The sequence below is a fragment of the Salvelinus namaycush genome, chromosome 36, assembly GCF_016432855.1.
Source record: "Salvelinus namaycush isolate Seneca chromosome 36, SaNama_1.0, whole genome shotgun sequence".
Lineage (NCBI taxonomy): Eukaryota > Metazoa > Chordata > Actinopteri > Salmoniformes > Salmonidae > Salvelinus > Salvelinus namaycush.
The window spans coordinates 9,878,831-9,901,695 of NC_052342.1; the positions used below are offsets into that span (position 1 = coordinate 9,878,831).

Here is a 22,865-nt window from a genome sequence, read left to right on the forward strand (position 1 = left end):
GGGTTACGGGAAGTGTAGAAATTAGAATGGACCTACATTCATATAGTTTTTTTGACTGTGTCCAGCTCGTTAAATAATCACCAACATGAAAGCTAGACAGTCAGGGAGCATCAAATTCAAACAACTATGGATAGAGGACAATTTTTTTTTTTTATCTTGACGGCGAGGAAATATAACCAAATTTCAGTTGGACCCTCCAGACCTCGTTGGAGACCAAATGCGGCCATCGCATCAAAAAAGTAACTAGAATAAAGATTTAGGTTAATTAATCAAGCCTTGTCGTGAATACATTTAAGGGGAAAATGTGTTGCGTTGAGGCCTTAATGGCAGCTATTGTTTCTGTTGCATTGTTTCTCCCATCACTGAAAGGTGAGACGTCTATAGTTTGATAGGATCATAAAGAGTGTAAGAGCATAGTGGCAGAAACGTGTGTTTCAGTCGGAGCTGCAGCTGTTTTCAACTCTTAACGGGGGCACCACTGAAGAAATCAGTTTAGAAGGAGTCTGTAGTTGTTCGGTACTGGCCCTTTTTCAAAATGTAATTACCACAAGACAAACTGACTGCTTCAACTGCCAATCGTTGTGCATTCAAACAACTTCCAGACCTAGCAGCAGAAAAACAGTACCAGCACTTTGTCCATCAATGGCAACCAGATTCCATGCAATTTGTTTAGTCCCTCCCTTGCTTTCTCTGCTTCGTTTCTCCTACAACTCTCTCTCTCCCCCTCCCTGCCTATCTCTCTTTCGCTCTCTCACCTCTTTTATTTTCTTGACTCATCTACCACTTCCTCTGCAAGCTATGCAGCTGCACGCTCCAGACATTCTTATTTTGTCCGCCATCATTAAGCACACACTGTATAATGTGTCAATATGTTCCTGTGTTAAAACAACTAATGCAGACAATAATATACTGACAAGGCCCATACTGTAACACTTCCTCTGCTAGCTACGTCCCAGACATCCCCATTTCTTCTGCCATCATCAAGCACACTCTTTATTATGTGTCGATATGTTCCCGTGTCGGCTAACACAATTCAGATATACTTTTTTTGGCCTTTTATGTCTAACATTAGCGTACTGTCACATGATGGTGCTACCATGAGAGCACATGGCCTCCCTATGTCTATGGTCTATCTTGCTACATTATCTCTTGGCACATCAAGCAGTCCTGGTCTACAGTACGTGTGGTGTCTGCAGGCAAAGGTGATGTCCTTAAAGTTTAAACCCTATCCTCAGGAGCACCAACTAATCCCCTCTTTTTTTGTTGTTGACCCAACTAACATTGTTGAAGACATTTTTAACCCTTTAGTGAGGTTCATTTGATGTTCTATAAATATGACACAGGCTAATTGTATCCAAAATCATGTAAAAAATAATCATATACTGAACAAAAATCCAAACCCAACATGTAAAGTGTTGGTCCCATGTTTCGTTTTAGAGGATTTGACAGTACGTCCAACCGGCCTCACAACCGCAGGCCACGTGAAATCACACCAGCCCAAGACCTCCACATCCAGCTTCTTCACCTGCGGGATCGTCTGAGGGGGGATGGGGGGGGGGGCAGTGCTGAGGAGTATTTCTGTCTGTAATAAAACCCTTTTGTGGGGAAAACTCATTCTGATTGGGTAGGCCAGGCTGCCAAGTGGATAGACCTGGCTGCCAAGTGGGTAGGTATATGTCCTCCCAGGCCTACCCATGGCTGCACCCCTGCCCAGTCATGTAAAATCCATAGATTAGGGCCTAATGAATTTATTTCAATTGACTGATTTCCTTATATGAACTATAACTCAGTAAAATCTTTGAAATTGTTGAATTTTTAATTTGGTTTAGCATATATTTGCATGGCTGTAGTAGATTGCTATGTTGAGCAGAGCAGTGTCCTAAAAAGGTACTGTGGTCTGTAGTAATATGGTGCTAATTAAGGCCACTCAATGAGGCGTCTGCTAAAAACGATTTCATAAAAACAGACTGGAGTCACTGAGTGTGACAACTTCAATTCCCATGGTCCCTAGGCTGTCTGGTCTTCAGTTCCCAAGATGCAGGATTTTTTTATTGCACAAAGCGAACAGACTTATTCTCTATTCAATCCAGCTGGGATTCAGTCACTCAACCACCATACGTTTGCTGTTCACAGTCATGCTCATATGCATAACCTGTCTCCATTACTTCTGTAGTACGGTTGTCTCTTCCACTCATAACCACACTGTATTAGAATTTGACCATGAATCTGGAAGCATCTACCTGTGATGTAAATCAATTAGCATTCAAGGTCATTTGGATTTATTTTTAACTAATTGGCTTCATCAGCACTGTCACTAAATTTGTCTGCACTTCAGACTGATAGCCACAAGCGCACCAATACATTTTGGGGTTTTGGGGTGGGGTTAACCAAAACAAACTGCAAAACGCACAATATGTAATTTCATGTCTCCGAGCTATGTGCAACAGGTATTAGCTTGGGTTATGTGCGATTTAATTTCTAGTTAGCTGCCTCAAGTAATTTTTTGTTTTTCCTCTCCTTTTTCACGTTATGATTCATTATTATAATTATTATTTATGGCTGTATTTCTATAGCATGTATTATTTACTTATGTGGTTTTGTGTATTTTTTTATTTATTTTTACTGCTTGCTTAACTTTCTCTCCCTTTTTTTAATAGTTTTTTTCCCCCAGGTTGGTTGTTGTGATTGTGTGATTTTTCTTCTTTTTTGATTTCCCCCTGACCTCTTTGTTTTGCAGATGAGGGCAGGAGTGCAGTTGACCTGGCGGGAGGGGCTCAGATAGTAGCTGGACACATAAAGTCACTGTCCCAAAATACTGACCCGGACAATGGGAAGCTCTTGACTGTCTTTTGTGGCATGCTGATGAACTATAGCAATGATAATGGTAATGACCAACTCCCCCTGGGTAAACTACATTAACCAAACTTAACAGAGTAAAGGTTTTTAAGAATGGATCTACTTTGGCAGTGTCGGTGACTGTTCTAGACGTTATGTTGACACCTTTTATCCAGTCTTAAAGTGATAGTTCACTTTAATATGAACGTTTGTGTGATTTTATTTAAAAAATTCAGACATTTATGTAGTCTATTGGCGAGATGAGTCCACGTCCCACGCCATCTGTTGGGTTGATTCAGCTATATGCCTCAAATCCAAATCAGTTGGTAACATGGGCACAGTCTAATTTCAAACTATTAGACTGTGCCTATATTTTCATATAACTGGATCTTCTCATTAGATGGCATGGGGGCATGGATTCATATCGACTGCTATTGAGGTCTGAAAATGTCTGACGAATTTTGATTTTGAAGTGAACTGTCTTTCAAAGTCAGTTCTTAAAGGCCCAGTCAGTTCTTAAAGGCCCAGTCAAAAATGATATTTTGCTGTGTTTTTAAATACATTTCCACACTATGAGGTTGGAATAGTACTGGCAAATAGGGAAAATTATGCTAATGCCCTTTTAGTGTAACAGCTGTTTTGGTGGGTTGGAGTTTTGGCCTGCCCGGTGACATTACCAGGCGGTAAATTAGTTAATAGGTCATTATCAATAAAACATTACAATATGGTGCAGAGCGTTCGATTTGGCTCCTGAGGGGCAAGGAGACTCCCAGCTCCACTAAAACCATTGACCACTATGTGCCGTTTTAAATGTTAACTATTTGTTTGTAATCTCATCACCTCTTGAAGAGCATAGTCAGAACTACAAATTTCCGATTATTTCATGCTAAACAATTGTGCACATTTTTTGCTCTATCATCAGAGATGTACAGCAAGTAACTGCATGCTTTTTATGATCAGTAAACATCAGTTGATCATGTATTTTCCGATTTTGTGAGCGTAACCTATCCATTTGGCATGTAGCTAGCTAGCTAAGCAAACAATGTGTCATTTAAATTGCCTCATCAGAGATTAGGCTTTTGGAAAGAGCTTGATATCGGCCAGTCCTCGTACTGGTCAAGTTATTAGTCAGACTACTGTCATCACCACTATAGATGGCAAATCAAACTATTTGGATATAGCAATCTAGTTTATCCCCTGAAAGTTAGCTCGTTAACTAGCCATATTGACATGATCTGTTATTAGCTAGCTAGCCAATTTGACGTGGTCCATCAATCAATGTATTCTATCATGTCTGTCAGCAGCAATCGTGATTAAACACTCTTAAAAACAATGTTGAAAAGGGGATCGTGTTAACTAACTTCGCTAGGTAGCTTGCAAAATAAACATCATTAGATGACAGTAAATCGGCAAATGCGCCTCTCTGCTCTTTGACTGACAGACAGCCCACAAAGCATGGGAAATTTACCTAAACCACTCATACTTGTCACCTCTAGTTTTATTTTATATCACTGAAATATCCAATTAATGGTGGCCAATATTTAGAGTTATTGTGTAGCTACCCTTGGGGCGGCAGGTAGCCTAGTGGTGTTGGGCCAGTAACCGAAAGGTTGCTAGATCGAATCCCTGAGCTGACAAGGTAAAAAGCTGTCGTTCTGCCCCTGAACAAGACCGTGAACTGTTTTGCATGGAATAATCGGACATGTGTAGTTCTGACTATGTTCTTCAATTGGTGATGATATTAGAACCAAATAGTTAACATTTATTTAACATCGCTTTAAAACGGCACACAGTTGTCAATGGTTTTAGTGGAGCTGAGGATCCTCTTGCCCCCCAGCATGCAAATTGAACCATTCTGCACCTTGTTGTGGAGTCTTATTGATATAGACCAACAAGAAAGAGTTCCAAACCTCTCTGCTAATAACAGCTAGTTTTCCGTTTCCCCCTCCCCACTCAGACCACTCCCAGTCCTAGCAAAATTCTTGCTTGAGAAATTTCTCATTGTTAAGAAGCAATTTTTGTGTTTGACCATTTCATTGAAAACAATCACAGTAAGGTATTTAACGGTCAGTCACCCAGAAATGATTTGATATTGAGATACAAAACAGCTGCATTGGACCTTTAAGTCATTGTCACTCTCTCTAGCCTATATGTTAGCCAGTGTTCAAGTTTATGCTACTCAGCCGTTACTCACTATGGTGACAGGAGGTAGCGGTGCAAGAGCATATGTGTGCCTTGGAGAGTGGTCTGTCCATTGCTTTCTGTTGTGTCCTGCTTGAGCTCTTAGTCATTTTCCTCTTAAAGTAGTGACGGCTTGTCTTGTAGTTGGGGGTGTCCCTCCTTAGCTTATGCTGTAGCCATTTCTCTGTCCCCCTTACACGTCACTCTCCGGTTTGTAATTAGATTGTCTATTCTCCCACAACCTTCCTTGCAGAGCCTTTATAGTCTATCCAGGTGCGAGGTCCCAAGTAATCAATAATGTTCACTTCTGCTGTCAACCTTCAAAAACCCTTTTTCTAGTTTAATTAGGCTTCTTCCCAAATGGCACCCTGTTTAGTGCACTTCTTTTCACCAGAGAATAGGGTGCCATTTGGGAACAAATCAAATTGTATTAGTCACATGCGCCGAATACAACAGGTGTAGTAGACCTTACAGTGAAATGCTTACTTACGAGCCCCTAACCAATGATGCAGTTTCAAAAAGATACGGATAAGAATAAGAGATAAAAGTAACAAGTACAGTCGTATGAAAAAGTTTGGGCACCCCTGACAATTTCCATGATTTCCATTTATAAATAATTGGGTGTTTGGATCAGCAATTTCATTTTGATCTATCAAATAACTGATGGACACAGTAATATTTCAGTAGTGAAATTAGGTTTATTGGATTAACAGAAAATGTGCAATATGCATCAAAACAAAATTAGACAGGTGCATAAATTTGGGCACCCCAATAGAAAAATTCACATCAATATTTGTTATAGCCTCCTTTTGCTAAAATAACAGCCTCTAGATGCTTCCCATAGCCTCTAATGAGTGTCTGGATTCTGGATGAAGGTATTTCGGACCATTCCTCCTTACAAAACATCTCCAGTTCAGTTAGGTTTGATGGTTGCCGAGCATGGACAGCCCGCTTCAAATCATCCCACAGATTCTCAATGATATTCAGGTCTGGGGACTGGGATGGCCATTCCAGAACATTGTACTTGTTCCTCTGCATAAATGCCCGGGTAGATTTTGAGCAGTGTTTTGGGTCGTTGTCTTGTTGAAATATCCAACGCCGGCGTAACTTCAACTTTGTGACTGATTCTTCAACATTATTCCCAAGAATCTGCTGATATTGAGTGGAATCCATGCGACCCTCAACTTTAACAAGATTCCCAGTACCGGCACTGGCCACACAGCATGATGGAACCCCCACCAAATTTTACTGTGGGTAGCAAGTGTTTTTCTTGGAACGCTGTGTTCTTTTGCCGCCATGCATAACGTCCCTTGTTATGACCAAATAACTCAATCTTTGTTTCATCAGTCCACAGCACCTTATTCCAAAATGAAGCTGGCTTGTCCAAATGTGCGTTTGCATACCTCAAGCGACTCCGTTTGTGGCGTGTGTGCAGAAAAAGCTTCTTCCGCATCACTCTCCCATACAGCTTCTCCTTGTGCAAAGTGCGCTGAATTGTTGAACGATGCACAGTGACACCATCTGCAGCAAGATGATGTTGTAGGTCTTTGGAGGTGGTCTGTGGGCTGTTTTTGACCGTTCTCACCATCCTTTGCCTCTCCGATATTTTACTTGGCCTGCCACTTCTGGCCTTAACAAGAACTGTGCCTGTGGTCTTCCATTTCCTCACTATGTTCCTCACAGTGGTCACTGACAGCTTAAATCTCTGCGATAGCTTTTTGTAGCCTTCCTCTAAACCATAATGTTGAACAATCTTTGTTTTCAGGTCATTTGAGAGTTGTTTTGAGGCCCCCATGTTGCCACTCTTCAGAGGAGAGTCAAAGAGAACAACAACTTGCAATTGGCCACCTTAAATACCTTTTCTCATGATTGGATGCACTTGTCTATGAAGTTCAAGGCTTAATGAGCTCACCAAACCAATTGTGTGTTCCAATTAATCAGTGCTAAGTAGTTACAGGTATTCAAATCAACAGAATGACAAGGGTGCCCACATTTTTGCATATCCTATTTTTCACATCTGATTTAATTTCATACAACTTAATATTGCTACACTAAACATCTTTGTCTGGACAATACCCCAGTACTCAGCTTTTATTAGAAAATGAATGGCATGCCACTGTGATCATTTTCTGTGACGACAGAGTAAATTATTATGCAGCCTCAGAGGGGTGCCCAAACTTTTTCATACGACTGTAATTAAAGAGCAGCAGTAAAATAACAATAGCGACACTATATACAGGGGGGTACCGATACAATGTGTGGGGGTTAGTTGAGGTAGTATGTACATGTAGGTAGAGTTATTAAAGTGACTATGCATAGATAGATGTATAGATTCACTATTCACATGAACACATTGTTTAGCACCCTTAAACTGTGGTAGCTAAGTAACTAGTCTTGTTATAATGATGTAACATTTTATTTTGCAAGTTACTGTACATGTACAACCCTAACACCTTTAAAGTTAGTAGAAAATGTAACTGCCATGGAACCCTCAGCCTCTTCTAATTGGACTATAGAAAGTTGAGTTGTAGTCTTGGTTGGACTGTTGGTTCACCAGGAGTGTATTCACTAGGAAGCAAATGGGCAGAAACAGAGAGAGATCTCTCTGAATTTGTCCAATTAGAAACTCGTTTTCATTGCAAACCACTCTCTGTTGCAAAATGTTTTGCTAAGGTTTGCATTAATGAATCTTTCCAAGGTTGGTTAGTGGTTTAGAGAGAGGGATGCTCACGAGTGTTTACACCCCTGAGGTTCCACGACGTACTGCTGCTCTCTGAATCTTGTAAATAATTAATTAATGGCCCAAGTTTTTTCTCCTCCGTCGGCAAGATGCGGAACAGTAATTACTTTTCGATCTATCGCCTCTCCCGTACGATCCCCGACCAGTCCAAGGTCACTCACCAAAATAGACTGAGGAAAAATAAATGCTTACGAAAACATGGCGTTCAGGGGAGGCACATGCGACAGCTCAAAATGTACCCCTCAGGCTCTCAATGTCAAATTTCTCTTTCCCACAATTAAACATGGAGCTAAGTGGATTTTCTCTCCTTAACCCAATGATCTGCGATCCAATCATCAGACATTAAACAGTGCTGCGATTACTCAGTAGAAATATATTTATTAGAACGGACATCCCCATTCAAGTCAATGTTCCGTGATGGGTAGAATTATATTTACATGATGATTACACTGTCTTCTGCTTTATAGCGGTGCTACTTCCGGTGGCACCAACGTTTATCCCCAGCCGCCAAGCACCACTATCAGGGCACTAAATGAAACCACTTCACAGGGCTCAGCAAAGCCTCAAGTCAAATCCCATTTAAAATATCTCACACATATGTTTTCTCTCAATTATAGTCAATTATGGTTATTTATGAACTAATCTGTTTAGCTTTGAACAAGGCCATTTTTCGCCGCTCCATGGAAAGGATGCTTGAGAAAACAGGACGGAAACACATCATATAGCCTCTAGACCAGGGATCGGCAAAATATGGCCTTGCCCATGAGTTCATTCAATCCAGCCCATTGGAGGGGGGAATTATTGTTTTGGGTCAAAAAACACCCCAGTCCAAACTTGAACATCGTGAATGTTCTGTTTTGACAAATGTGAGTTATAATCAAACACACTTGAACATCTTGAATGTTCTGTTTGACTTATGTGAGTTCTAATCAAACACACGTGAACATCTTAAACTAGATAGAAAGTATGATAATTGTCCTATATATTTTCAAATAACTGACCTGTTTCTGGCCCGCGAATTGATTCTGACAAACAAATCGGTAAAACAAAAATAGTACTGATCGGCTAGTTGATAATAGTGCATACAATTACTACATGCGCTACACGTCCTTGGAACTGTAAAGAGAGGAGAGCGACCACAGTCTTGTCCTCTACCCTGGGCTACGGCATCTAACGCGTCAGAGTAATGGAGTTGATCCACTCTGCGCATCGCGGGCCGGAGCATTTTGCAATTACACCATGCAAATGAGTTTCTGCGGCCGCCAGCGGCCCGCTCCCTTCAGCTGGCTGTTTGTAAACTGTCACCACAGCTAATATAACCTTCACTAATATTTATAGAAGGTCCGCACATCCAATGGTTTTTACAGCGGCTGTGCAAATTGACAATTATTTCTACAAGGCCTTGTTTGACATTCCCTAACAAATAGAAATCGAGATTTTGTAAATGTTATTTATTTTCTGTAGATTTGGGTCATGATAACTTTGTGACCCAAGTTGGTTTATGTTTCTGGAGTTCGCTCGCCTCCAGTAGGCCTGTGGTTGTGTCGAGGCATACTGTGGATTATGGTTAATGTTTTGAAAGAATAACAAACCTCGCTTGTATTTCAGCGAGGACCCTCGTTAATTCACCATTAATCATCTTCAATTCAAGATGATAACTTTTTATCAATTGGTTACTTCCTTCCTCACTCACTCGCTTCCCCTCCCTTTCTCCTTCTACCCTTTTATCTCTATATTTTTGTCTTTAAAATGTGCTTATTCATTCATTTTAGTCCCTTTTTACTTCTCTTCCCCCCCTCCCCCCACCCCTTTACCATCTTTCCTCTCTCTTCATCCATCCGTCCTTTGTCATCTGTTTGTTTGTCAGTGTCGGTCATCTTTTAAAATCAACTTAATCCACTCTTTCTCCTATCTCTCCTCTATAGGCGCTAGCTCCTCTAGCTGGTTTTCCAGAGCTCACTATACCCAGGGAAATAGTGGGGCAAAAAAATATTTAGTCAGCCACCAATTGTGCAAGTTCTCCCACTTAAAAGATGAGAGAGGCCTGTAATTTTCATCATAGGTACACTTCAACTATGACAGACAAAATGAGAAAAGAAAATCCAGAAAATCACATTGTAGGATTTTTAATGAATTTATTTGCAAATTATGGTGGAAAATAAGTATTTGGTCAATAACAAAAGTTTATCTCAATACTTTGTTATATACCCTTTGTTGGCAATGACAGAGGTCAAACGTTTTCTGTAAGTCTTCAAGGTTTTCACACACTGTTGCTAGTATTTTGGCCCATTCCTCCATGCAGATCTCCTCTAGAGCAGTGATGTTTTGGGGCTGTTGCTGGGCAACACGGACTTTCAACTCCCTCCAAAGATTTTCTATGGGGTTGAGATCTGGAGACTGGCTAGGCCACTCCAGGACCTTGAAATGCTTCTTACGAAGCCACTTCTTCGTTGCCCGGGCGGTGTGTTTGGGATCATTGTCATGCTGAAAGACCCAGCTACGTTTCATCTTCAATGCCCTTGCTGATGGAAGGAGGTTTTCACTCAAAATCTCACGATACATGGCCCCATTAATTTTTTCCTTTACACGGATCAGTCGTCCTGGTCCCTTTGCAGAAAAACAGCCCCAAAGCATGATGTTTCCACCCCCATGCTTCACAGTAGGTATGGTGTTCTTTGGATGCAACTCAGCATTCTTTGTCCTCCAAACACGACGAGTTGAGTTTTTACCAAAAAGTTATATTTTGGTTTAATCTGACCATATGACATTCTCCCAATCTTCTTCTGGATCATCCAAATGCTCTCTAGCAAACTTCAGACGGGCCTGGACATGTACTGGCTTAAGCAGGGGGACACGTCTGGCACTGCAGGATTTGAGTCCCTGGCGGCGTAGTGTGTTACTGATGGTAGGCTTTGTTACTTTGGTCCCAGCTCTCTGCAGGTCATTCACTAGGTCCCCCCGTGTGGTTCTGGGATTTTTGCTCACCGTTCTTGTGATCATTTTGACCCCACGGGGTGAGATCTTGCGTGGAGCCCCAGATCGAGGGAGATTATCAGTGGTCTTGTATGTCTTCCATTTCCTAATAATTGCTCCCACAGTTGATTTCTTCAAACCAAGCTGCTTACCTATTGCAGATTCAGTCTTCCCAGCCTGGTGCAGGTCTACAATTTTGTTTCTGGTGTCCTTTGACAGCTCTTTGGTCTTGGCCATAGTGGAGCTTGGAGTGTGACTGTTTGAGGTTGTGGACAGGTGTCTTTTATACTGATAACAAGTTCAAACAGGTGCCATTAATACAGGTAACGAGTGGAGGACAGAGGAGCCTCTTAAAGAAGAAGTTGCAGGTCTGTGAGAGCCAGAAATCTTGCTTGTTTGTAGGTGACCAAATACTTATTTTCCACCATAATTTGCAAATAAATTCATTAAAAATCCTACAATGTGATTTTTTTGATTTTTTTTTCTCATTTTGTCTGTCATAGTTGAAGTGTACCTATGATGAAAATTACAGGCCTCTCTCATCTTTTTAAGTGGGAGAACTTGCACAATTGGTGGCTGACTAAATACTTTTTTGCCCCACTGTACATCTGCTCTCTGACATACTGTACATGACATGGACCTTCATGACAATATATAGCCAGTCTACATTATGCAAATAGAAAACAACTGTGCAGATTTCTTTCTTTGTTTGCAGCAACTCCTTTCCCTTTTTAGAAATTGCCTTTGCCTTTATACCTCCCTTTTGTCTTGTTACACCTTTAAACACACACACACACACACAGAGACAGACCCCCCCCCCCCCCCCCCACTGGCCTTATTGTAATTTCAACTCCCAATCTCTAGAAGGCAGTGCTCATATCTTCCCTTTGTTATTCCCCCTGTGTCCTCTCCAGACTCCTTGCAGGCCCAGCTGATCAACATGGGAGTGATCCCCACCCTGGTGAAGTTGCTGGGCCTCCACTCTGACAACACAGCCCTCACAGAGATGTGCCTCATTGCCTTCGGAAACCTTGCCGAGCTCGGTGAGTATGCCTACAATAGATGTAGAATTCTAATTCTATGGGTACACACATCAGAACACTGTTGATCTGCCATTCTGGTTGCGGTTCAGCTTTTCTACAATACTATCTGGGATTTTGAGCATAAACCTACCATCGATTTGTAATCCAAGATTCCATACCATATCGGCATAGATAACAAGAGTACCATATATTTTTATCTTGTCGTATGATTCAAAACTGTCAACCCTAGTAGGAAGTTGAACGGTGACTTGCTTGACATTTTTTGTCATATTTCAACCAGGGACAGAACTGATTCCAGTATCTGTCTTCCCTAGCTAGCCTGGTGCTAACTCTGCGATCGTTATGATGATGAATAAACACGTGGAAGATTCCGCTGAATCCCAAACAGACTGGACCAGTCATGTCATCTTGATTGAAATGTTTCTTCCCTCTCTGCAGAGTCCAGTAAGGAACAGTTTGCCTCCACGAACATCGCTGAGGAGCTGGTGCGTCTGTTCCAGAGGCAAGCGGAGCACGAGAAGAAGGAGATGATCTTTGAGGTCCTGGCTCCACTCGCTGAGAACGGTAATTCAATACAACTTTATTTATCCCTACAGAGGTGATTAAGACGGGCAAGTCGGGTTACAATTATCAAATGTCAACATATAATACAGTAGGCGGAAATTATTTTCCGATCCACATACTGTTGTCAGGGGAATGTGATGTCATACTGTGTAAGTGCAGTGGGGTCTGAAATGATTGACACCCTTAAGCAATAATAACTGTATAAAATAAAAAATGTAAATACTGAGCTATACTGTATGCCCAGGAAATTATATTATTTTATACTAATACAATTAGTTTCTCAGAGAAATAGATTTTGTTTAACAATTTATATTTTACCTAACATGCTAAACAAAATCTTTCTCAAAATGATTGACACCCATAAAGATTATTATAAATAAAGTAGTCAGAAATTTAGTGTTTGGTCCCATATTCCTAACACGCAGTGATTACATCAAGCTTGTGACTCATTTTGGTTTCAGTTCATTTTGTTTCTGTTTCAGATTATTTTGTGACCAATTGAAATGAATAGTAAATGATTTATTGTCTTTTTGGCGTCACTTTTATTGTCAATAAGAATAGAACATGTTTCTAAACACTTCTACATTCATGTGGATGCTACCATGATTGTGGATAATCCTGAATGAATGGTGAATAATGATGACTGAGAAAGTGTTGAGTGTTATTGGTAATCGTGAGAGGTTAGCATGTCTGCGGTGTATGATCTTTGACCCTGTAACTTTCTCCCTCATCATTATTCACGATTCATTCAGGATTATCCGTAATGAATGTATTAATGTAGATATGATTTTCAATACCGTCATTTCAAAATTCCCCAGTGTACGGTATTCCGCCCAAGCCCAGTTGGGGTACAGGAATATAGTACTGGATTATTGAGCCAGTGTTTTGATGTTGTAGAATTAGCATTGCAAATGATTGCATCCATATGGCCATTTACATTAGCCATGATTACACGTCAAATAAGCATACAGAAACAGTGGTGTGTGTGGGGCGTGCATGCACATTAGAAATAATCTAGTTCAGATTTTTTAACTCCCCTTTGTCAGAAATGAATAATGAATTAGTTGAAGTCACAGTTTGGCGAGGAAACTACCGTTGTTGAAGTCACACAGCAAATGAAATATAGCCACCACTGCAATATTGGGTCAGTGCCTAAAACCAAGTAACAACATATCCTGGCTTCAATGTGTACGCAGAGTGATTTTATTGAATTATATGAGGATCATTTAAAGGGAGAATTACGGTTACCAGTTGACTGTATTTCCAACTGCGTATTTTCCTCTGAATTCTCACTCACGGGACTCGGGACTACATTATGTGGAGTCACCTGTGGCCTTGGTAACTGATCATTGGAGTGAAGCGGCACGCGCATCCTTAGCTGTCAGCTGTCAGCTGCACGGCTGAGGCTGCTGTATGAAAATGTGAAAATGTGTCAGCTGTTTTTAGCACAAAAAAAGAGCATGCTTGGAATAGTGTGGGTGGGTGTGGGTGGGGGAGAAGGATAGTGTGATACAGTGTGTGTGTGTGTGCGAGAGAGACTCACTGACTGTTGTTATCATTCTGGGCAGCACAGTGGATTCTCCCATTCTGCCAGTCTCCTAGACAACATCCTACTTAACTCTACTCCAGAGAAAAGTCTCTCTCTCTCTCTCTGGCTCTCTCTATCCCTCTCTCTGTTGCATGCACACACACACACAACACAATCCTAGACTCAAACATATTTTAATCTCTTTCTCCCTTCATACAAATCAAATCAAATTTTATTTGTCACATGTGCCAAATACAACTGGTGTGGACTTTATCGAGAAATGCTTGCTTACGAGCCGTTCCCAACGATGCAGAGGTTTAAAAATAAAATAGAAATACAAGGAATAAAATACACAAGAATGGAGCTATACAGTACCAGATCAATGTGCAGAGGTACAAGATATTTGAGGTAGATACAGTTGAAGTCGGAAGATTACATACACTGAGGTTGGAGTCATTAAAACTAGTTTTTCAACCACTCCGCAAATTTCTTGTTAACAAACTATAGTTTTGGCAAGTCGGTTAGGACATCTACTTTGTGCATGAAACAAGTAATTCTTCCAAGAATTGTTTACAGACAGATTATTTTACTTATAATTCACTTTATCACAATTCCAGTGGGTCAGAAGTTTGCATACACTAAGTTGACTGTGCCTTTAAACAGCTTGGAAAATTCCAGAACATGATGTCATGGCTTTAGAAGCTTCTGATAAGGCTAATTGACATCATTTGAGTCAATTGGAGGTGTACCTATGGATGTATTTCAAGGCCTACCTTCAAACTGAGAGCCTCTTTGCTTGACATTATGGGAAAATCAAAAGAAATCAGCCAAGACCTCAGAAACAAAATTGCAGACCTCCAGAAGTCTGGTTCATCCTTGGGAGTAATATCCAAATGACAGAAGGTACCACGTTCATCTGTACAAACAATAGCACGCAAGTATAAACGCCATGGGACCACGCAACCGTCATACCGCTCAGGAAGGAAACGCGTTCTGTCTCCTAGAGATGAATGTATTTTGATGCAAAAAGTGCAAATCAATCCCAGAACAACAGCGAAGGACCTTGTGAAGATGCTGGAGGAAACGGGTACAAAAGTATCTATATCCACAGTAAAACGAGTCCTATATCGACATAACCTGAATGGCCACTCAGCACGGAAGAAGCCACCGCTCCAAAACCGCCATAAAACCGCCAGACTACGGTTTGCAACTGCACATGGGGACGAAGATCGGACTGTTTGGAGAAATGTCCTCTGGTCTGATGAAACAAAAATAGAACTGTTTGGCTATAATGACCATCATTATGTTTGGAGGAAAAACGGGGACGCTTGCAAGCCGAAGAACACCATCCCAACCGTGAAGCACGGGGGTGGCAGCGTCATGTTGTGGGGGTGCTTTGCTGCAGGAGAGACTGGTGCACTTCACAAAATAGATGGCATCACGAGGAAAGGAAATTATGTAGATATATTGAAGCAACATCTCAAGACATCAGTCAGGAAGTTAAAGCTTGTTCGCAAATGAGTCTACCAAATGGACAATGACCCCAAGCATACTTCCAAAGTTGTAAAATGGCTTAAGGACAACAAAGTCAAGGTATTGGAGTGACCATCACAAAGCCCTGACCTCAATCCAATAGAAAATGTGAGGGCAGAACTGAAAAAGCGTGTGCGAGCAAGGAGGCCTATAAGCCTGACTCAGTTACACCAGCTCTGTCAGGAGGAATGGGCCAAAATACATCCAACTTATTGTGGGAAGCTTGTGGAAGGCTACCCAAAAAGTTTGAGCCAAGTTAAACAATTTAAAGGCTACCAAATACCAAATACTAATTGAGTGTATGTAAACTTCTGACCCACTGGGAATGTGGTGAAAGAAATAAAAGCTGAAATAAATCGTTCTCTCTACTATTATTCTGGCATTTCACATTCTTAAAATAAAGTGGTGATCCTAACTGACCTAAGACAGGGAATGTCTACTAGGATTAAATGTCAGGAATTGTGGAAAACTGAGTTTAAATGTATTTGGCTACGGTGTATGTAAACTTCCGACTTCAACTGTACATGAAGGCAGGGTATAGTGACGAGGGATCAGGATAGATAATAATAAGGTATTTGAGGTACATATGTACATGAAGGCAGGGTAAAGTGACTAGACATCAGGATAGATAATAAGAGTAAAATAAACAACAGTGTAGAAGCAGCAAATGATGAGTGTAAAAGTGTGTAATGTGTGTGTTTTGTTATGTCAGTATGTATGTGTATTTATAATGTCTAGTGAGTGTGCGTAGGGTCAGTGCAGATAGATGGCGTACCATTAATTGACTATTTACTGTAACAGTCTGGCTATTTAGCAGTGTGATGACTTGGGGATAGAATCTGTCTCGGAACCTATTGGCCCGAGAGCCGATGCTCCGGTACCGTTTGCCAGACAGAAGCAGAGTGAACAGTCTATGGCTTGGGTGGCTGGAGTCTTTGGCAATTTTTTCGGGCCTTCCTTTGACACCGCCTGATTTAAACCCTGTATGAATCCTGTATCCTTCTCTCCTATCTTTGACAATACTGCTGTATGAGGAATAGGCTCAGTTATAAGTGAACCCTTGTTTTGTGGGTGACAACGGAACCAAGTCATTTGTGTGAAATAAGCACTTCATTTCTGTGTCATGTAGGGTGGGGCCAGAGACTGTAGATTGCTCCAAGACTGTTGCTAATTAATTTATATAAATATTGAACAATGTTATGATATAGGCCTTTAATATACATGGGTCAATGTAAATAAGAAGTATTATAAACTACTAATTAAGGGTACATTCTGTATCATTTATTTCAATTTCCTCAAGTGTCTTCTTTGGGCTTTACAAACACATTAGTCCAAGAAAGAAAACAAACACATGGTTGCGTTCACCAAGGCCTACCCCCACAAGTGAAGCATTTAGCATTATTTAGCCGATCCACCTGAATACCCAACACACGATCCGGGGTCCGTGTGTGTGTGAGAGAGATTCTGTTCTTGATTTTCACGAGAGTGGCACATGTAGCTTGTTGTTGTTGCCTCTCCCTCCTCCCTGCTCACCATGTCACTTGCTTACACTCACAGTAGCCTACAGACACCGCACAACTCCTGCTAGAGCATCACCTCTCGCTACTTCCCCTCCCTCAGGTCTTATCAGCTCTGGTTAATAAAGTAGCTTAAAGATTGAACCTACCGGATCTATACGGAATGGGTTTAGTTGTCCTCTGGTCCGTTCAGAACGGGTCTTATATATATATATTTTTTTTCTCTCCCTTTTTCTTTCTCTTTCTCTCTCTTTTTCTCTCTCCTTTTCTCTCTCTCTCTTTTTATGTATTTTTCTCTCTCTCTCTCTCTTTTTCTCTCTCTTTCTCTCTTTCTCAAAAGTCCCAGGTCCATTACAGGACGGGTCAAATTTTTTGGGACCCGTGAAGGCCTCTACCCCACACCTCAACAGGATGAACACAACAACAGAAAAACAAACACACAGTGAAGCGTTTCAAGAAATTCAAGTAACAGCTTGCTATTTTATATGACCTTGACACCCGCAATTTCAGTTTAATTGGCGTATATGGATAGAGCTAAACGGTAATGTTTCTTACAGAAGAATTATGGAGAGCATATGCATAACCATGATAGCAGTATTCAAAGCTGTATTTATTATCCTCAACGTCTCATCTTTCAAAATACATCAAGTCCTCGTAACTTACAGCAATTCCCTCACTCAGACAACAAAACATTTGCAAAAGTTACCCAATTAGCGGGAGGGATGAGGCAACTTTGCGCGTGGTGCTCAAGTTCAGAACGGCTGTAAATAGGTAATTCAAAACACTTTTCCCCAGATGTTTATTGGGATTCCTTGAGTGAGCCAGGACTTCCAGTTCATATCCATGTTCTTGAGTTGACTGCATTCAACCAGTATTTGAACAAATGAAATGGATGTTGTTGTAATGAAGTTTTACCCTGCATGTCTTGATGAACCAACTGTCGTCTATACCTCCCTCCTGTTTCTCACTTGGGCTTCCTGCCAGGAACGACTGACGTTCCTTACATAGTAATACTGCCTTGTAAGGTTATTCCTTAGATGGCACAGCACAATAGGCCAGTGCATCAATCACCATTTGTATCGAGGCTTGAATCATATATACATGTACTCGCAGATCTTCATTATCTAAGACATGTTTATGTTACAGTTGAGATGTGTACTGCCTTATAAGGAACACCAAGGGTGCTACTACCAGTCTCATGACTCACATACACTTTTGAAAAACAAAACGAAGACAAACATGATGTTTCATAATGATTACCCCCAGTGCAGAGTAGACTATAGCCATGCACCTATGTCTGGACCCTTTGCCACTCGAGCAGGGGAAGTGGAATTGGGTCCGAAAAAGTAATAATCACAAAGTAAACATCACAAGTAAGGCATGCATCCTAAAAAAGAAAAGACTGTCTGCACACTGGGATTTTGTGTCGGAGAATTTCGGATGAAGCCAATGCTTTTTCAATGGGAGTCATCCGTTGCCGGATGAATGGCAACTGTTGAAGATTAGCCAACAAGAAATGCACAAAGCTTCTGAAATAGTTGATTTTAGTTGTACTTTTGCTGGACAAAGAACGGACAATGATGTATGTCATATGAGTGGGGTGTATAAACAAACCTGGTGTGTGTCTGTGGGAGAGTTGCTGTGTGTGTCACATGTTGTTGATAAACTGCTGACTTGACATCTTTTCACAGCATGCATGACCAGGCGGTGCTCGTTCTCACCATAAGATAAACTATGGCATTGTTAATTCTGTGTAACTGAATTTCTGTCTGTCTCTCTCTCGCTTTTCTGTCTCTCAGATGTGATCAAGCTGCAGTTGGTGGAGGCCGGCCTAGTGGAGTGTCTGTTAGATGTGGTAGTTCACACAGTGGACGGAGTGCGGGAGGAGGATGTGGCGCAGCTCAAAACAGCCTCCGACCTCATGGTGCTGCTGCTGCTGGGAGGTACTACAAACACACATACAGTTGAATTTTTATTAGGATTAAATGTCAGGAATTGTGAAAAACTTACATACATACAGTTGGAGTCGGAAGTTTACATACACCGTAGCCAAATACATTTAAACTCAGTTTTTCACAATTCCTGACATTTAATCCTAGTAAAAATTCCCTGTTTTAGGTCAGTTAGGATCACCACTTTATTTTAAGAATGTGAAATGTCAGAATAATATTAGAGAGAATGATTTATTTAAGCTTTTATTTCTTTCATCACATTCCCAGTGGGTGAGACGTTCACATACACTCAATTAGTATTTGGTAGCATTGCCTTTAAATTGTTTAACTTGGGTCAAACGTTTCGGGTAGCCTTCCACAAACCTTCCCACAATAATTTGGGTGAATTTTGGCCCATTCCTCTTGACAGAGCTGGTGTAACTGAGTCAGGTTTGTAGGCCTCCTTGCTCGCACACACTTTTTCAGTTCTGCCCACAAATGTTCTATGGGATTGAGGTCAGGGCTATGTGATGGCCACTTCAATACCTTGACTTTGTTGTCCTTAAGCCATTTTGCCACAACTTTGGAAGTATGCTTGGGGTCATTGTCCATTTGGAAGACCCATTTGCGACCAAGCTTTAACTTCCTGACTGATGTCTTGAGATGTTGCTTCAATATATCCACATAATTTTCCTCCCTGATGATATCGATTTTGTGATGTGCACCAGTCCCTCCTGCAGCAAAGCACCCCCACAACATGATGCTTTCACCCCCGTGCTTCACGGTTGGGATGGTGTTCTTTGGCTTGCAAGCCTCCCCCTTTTTCCTCCAAACATAACGATGGGCATTATGGCCAAACAGTTCAATTTTTGTTTCATCAGACCAGAGGACATTTCTCCAAAAAGTATGATCTTTGTCCCCATGTGCAGTTGCAAACTTTTTTATGGCGGTTTTGGAGCAGTGGCTTCTTCCTTGCTGAGAGGCCTTTCAGGTTATGTGGATATAGGACTCGTTTTACTGTGGATATAGATACTTTTGTACCTGTTTCCTCCAGCATCTTCACAAGGTCCTTTGCTGTTGTTCTGGGATTGATTTGTACTTTTTGCACCAAAGTACGTTCATCTCTAGGAGACAGAACGCGTCTCCTTCCTGAGCGGTATGACGGCTGCGTGGTCCCATGGTGTTTATACCTACGTACTATTGTTTGCACAGATGAACGTGGTACCTTCAGGCGTTTGGAAATTGCTCCCAAGGGATGAACCAGACTTGTGGAGGTCTACAATTTTGTTTCTGAAGTCTTGGCTGATTTCGTTTTGATTTTTCCATGATGTCAAGCAAAGAGGCACTGAGTTTGAAGGTAGGCCTTGAAATACATCCACAGGTAAACCTCCAATTGACTCAAATGATGTCAATTAGCCTATCAGAAGCTTCTAAACCCATGACATCATTTTCTGGAATTTTCCAAGCTGTTAAAAAGCACAGTCAACTTAGTGTATGTAAACTTCTGACCCACTGGAATTGTGATAAAGTGAATTATAAGTGAAATAATCTGTCTGTAAACAATTGTTGGAAGAATTACTTGTCATGCATAAAGTAGATGTCCTAACCGACTTGCCAAAACTATAGTTTATTAACAAGAAATTTGTGGAGTGGTTGAAAAATTAGTTTTAATGACTCCAACCTAAGTGTATGTGAACTTCCGTCTTCAACTGTACGTACACACACACACACACACACACACACACACACACACACACACACACACAGAGAGGCTCATGGATGTGCGAACACTTAAACTAAGGCCAAATTAAGGCTCTGAACCAAATAAAAATGTATTGGTCACATGCGCCGAATACAACAGGTGTAGATTTTACCGTGAAATGCTTACTTACGAACCCATTTCCAACAATGCAGAGTTAAAAAGCAATACAAATATACACTACTCGTCGTGGGTGATCAGGCCTACCCCCGTCGTGTCGTCGGCAAACTTAGTGATGGTGTTGGAGTCGTGCATGGCCATGCAGTTGTGGGTGAACAGGGAGTACAGGAGGGGACTAAGCGCACGTGCCCCCGCGTTGAGGGTCAGCGTGGCGGATGTGTCGTTGCCTACCCTCACAACCTGGGGATGGCCCGTCAGGAAGTCCAGGGTCCTTAGCTTAGTGATGAGCTTGGAGGGCACTATGGTCATGAACGCTGGCTGAGCAGTAGTCAATGTACATCATTCGCACATAGGTGTTCTTTTTGTTCAAGTGGGAAAGGGAAGTGTGGAGTTCAATAGAGATTGGGTCATCTGTGGATCTCTTGGGGCAGTAAATGAATTGGAGTGGGTCCAGGGTTTCTGGGATGCTTGTGTTGATGTGAGCCATGACTAGCCTTTCAAAGCATTTTATGGATACAGATGTGAGTGCTACGGGGCGGTAGTCATTTAGACGGATTACCTTTGCATTCTTGGGCACAGGGACTATGGTGGTTTGCTTGAAACGTGTAGGTATTACAGACTGGGTCAGGGAGAGGTTGAAAATGTCATACTAGCCAGCTGGTCAGCGCATGCTCGGAGTACATATCCTGGTAATCTGTGTGAATGTTAACCTGTTAAAAGGTCTTACTCATATCGGCTATGGAGAGTGATCACAGTCATCCGGAACAGCTGGTGCTCTCATGAATGGTTCAGTGTTGCTTGCCTTGAAGTGAGCATTGATGGCAATTAGCTTACCTGGTAGGCTCGCATCACTGGGCAGCTCTCGGCTGGGTTTCCCTTTGTAATCCGTAATAGTTTGCAAGCCCTGCCACATCTGACGAGTGTCAGAGACGGTTTAGTAGGATTCGATCTTAGTCCTGTAATGGCGCTTTGCCTGTGATGGTTTGTCGGAGGTTGTAGCGGGATTTCTTATAAGAGTCTGGATTTGTGCCCCGCTCCTTGAAAGCAGCAGCTCTAGCCTTTAGCTCAGTGTAGATGTTACCTGTAATCCATGGCTTCTGGTTGGGATATATAGTGCATTCAGAAAGTATTCAGATAACTTGGCTTTTTCCGCATGTTGCGTTACAGCCTTATTCTAAAATTGATTGCACATTTTTTTCCCCCTCATCAATCTACACACAATACCCCATAATGACAAAGCAAAACCATATTTTTTATGAATTTGCAAAAATTTGTAAAAACGTATCACATTTACACAAGTATTCAGACCATTTACTCCGTACTCTGTTGAAGCACCTTTGGCAGTGTTTACAGCCTTGAGTCTTCTTGGGTCTGACGCTACAAGCTTGGCACACCTGTATTTGGGGAGTTTCTCCCATTTTTCTTTGCAGATCCTCTCAAGCTCTGTCAGGTTGGATGGGGAGCATGCTGCACAGCTATTTTCAGGTCTTTCCAGAGATGTTCAATCGGGTTCAAGTCTGGGCTCTGGCTGGGTCACTCAAGGACATTCAGAGACTTGTCCCGAAGCCACTTATGCATTGTCTTGGCTGTGTGCTTAGGGTCGTTGTCCTGTTGGAAGGTGAGCCTTCGCCCCAGTCTGAGGTCCTGAGCGCTCTGGAGCAGGTTTTCATCAAGGATCTCTTTGTACTTTGCTCCGTTCATCTTTCCCTCGATCCAGGCTTGTCTCCCAGGCCCTGCCGCTGACAAACATCCCCACAGCATGATGCTGCCACCACCATGCTTCACCGTAGGGATGGTTTCAGGTTTCCTCTAGATGTGATGCTTGGCATTCAGGCCAAAGAGTTCAATCTTGGTTTCATAAGACCAGAGAATCTTGTTTCTCATGGTCTGAGTCCTTTAGGTGTTTTTTGGCAAACTCCAAGCGGGCTGTCGTGACCCTTTTACTGAGGAGTGGCTTGAGTCTGACAACTCTACCATAAAGGCCTGATTGGTGGAGTGCTGCAGAGATGGATGTCCTTCTGGAAGGTTCTCCCATCTCCACAACGGAGCTCTGTCAGAGTGACCATCGGGTTCTTGGTCACTTCTCAGACCATGGCCCTTCTCCCCCCATTGCTCAGTTTGGTCGGGCGGCCAGCTCTAAG

The 22,865-nt window shown here is 41.8% G+C and overlaps 1 protein-coding gene across 1 annotated transcript in view; it reads left to right on the plus strand.

The window, feature by feature from the left end:
- The window catches only part of LOC120030658 (rap1 GTPase-GDP dissociation stimulator 1-like), a 57,964-nt gene that overhangs the window by 25,513 nt on the left and 9,586 nt on the right, over nucleotides 1-22,865 (plus strand). The window contains exons 5-8 of the mRNA XM_038976096.1: nucleotides 2,738-2,884; nucleotides 11,644-11,772; nucleotides 12,211-12,336; nucleotides 18,714-18,857. Coding sequence (XP_038832024.1) covers nucleotides 2,738-2,884; nucleotides 11,644-11,772; nucleotides 12,211-12,336; nucleotides 18,714-18,857 — 546 coding nt within the window. The remainder of the gene's footprint in view (nucleotides 1-2,737; nucleotides 2,885-11,643; nucleotides 11,773-12,210; nucleotides 12,337-18,713; nucleotides 18,858-22,865) is intronic.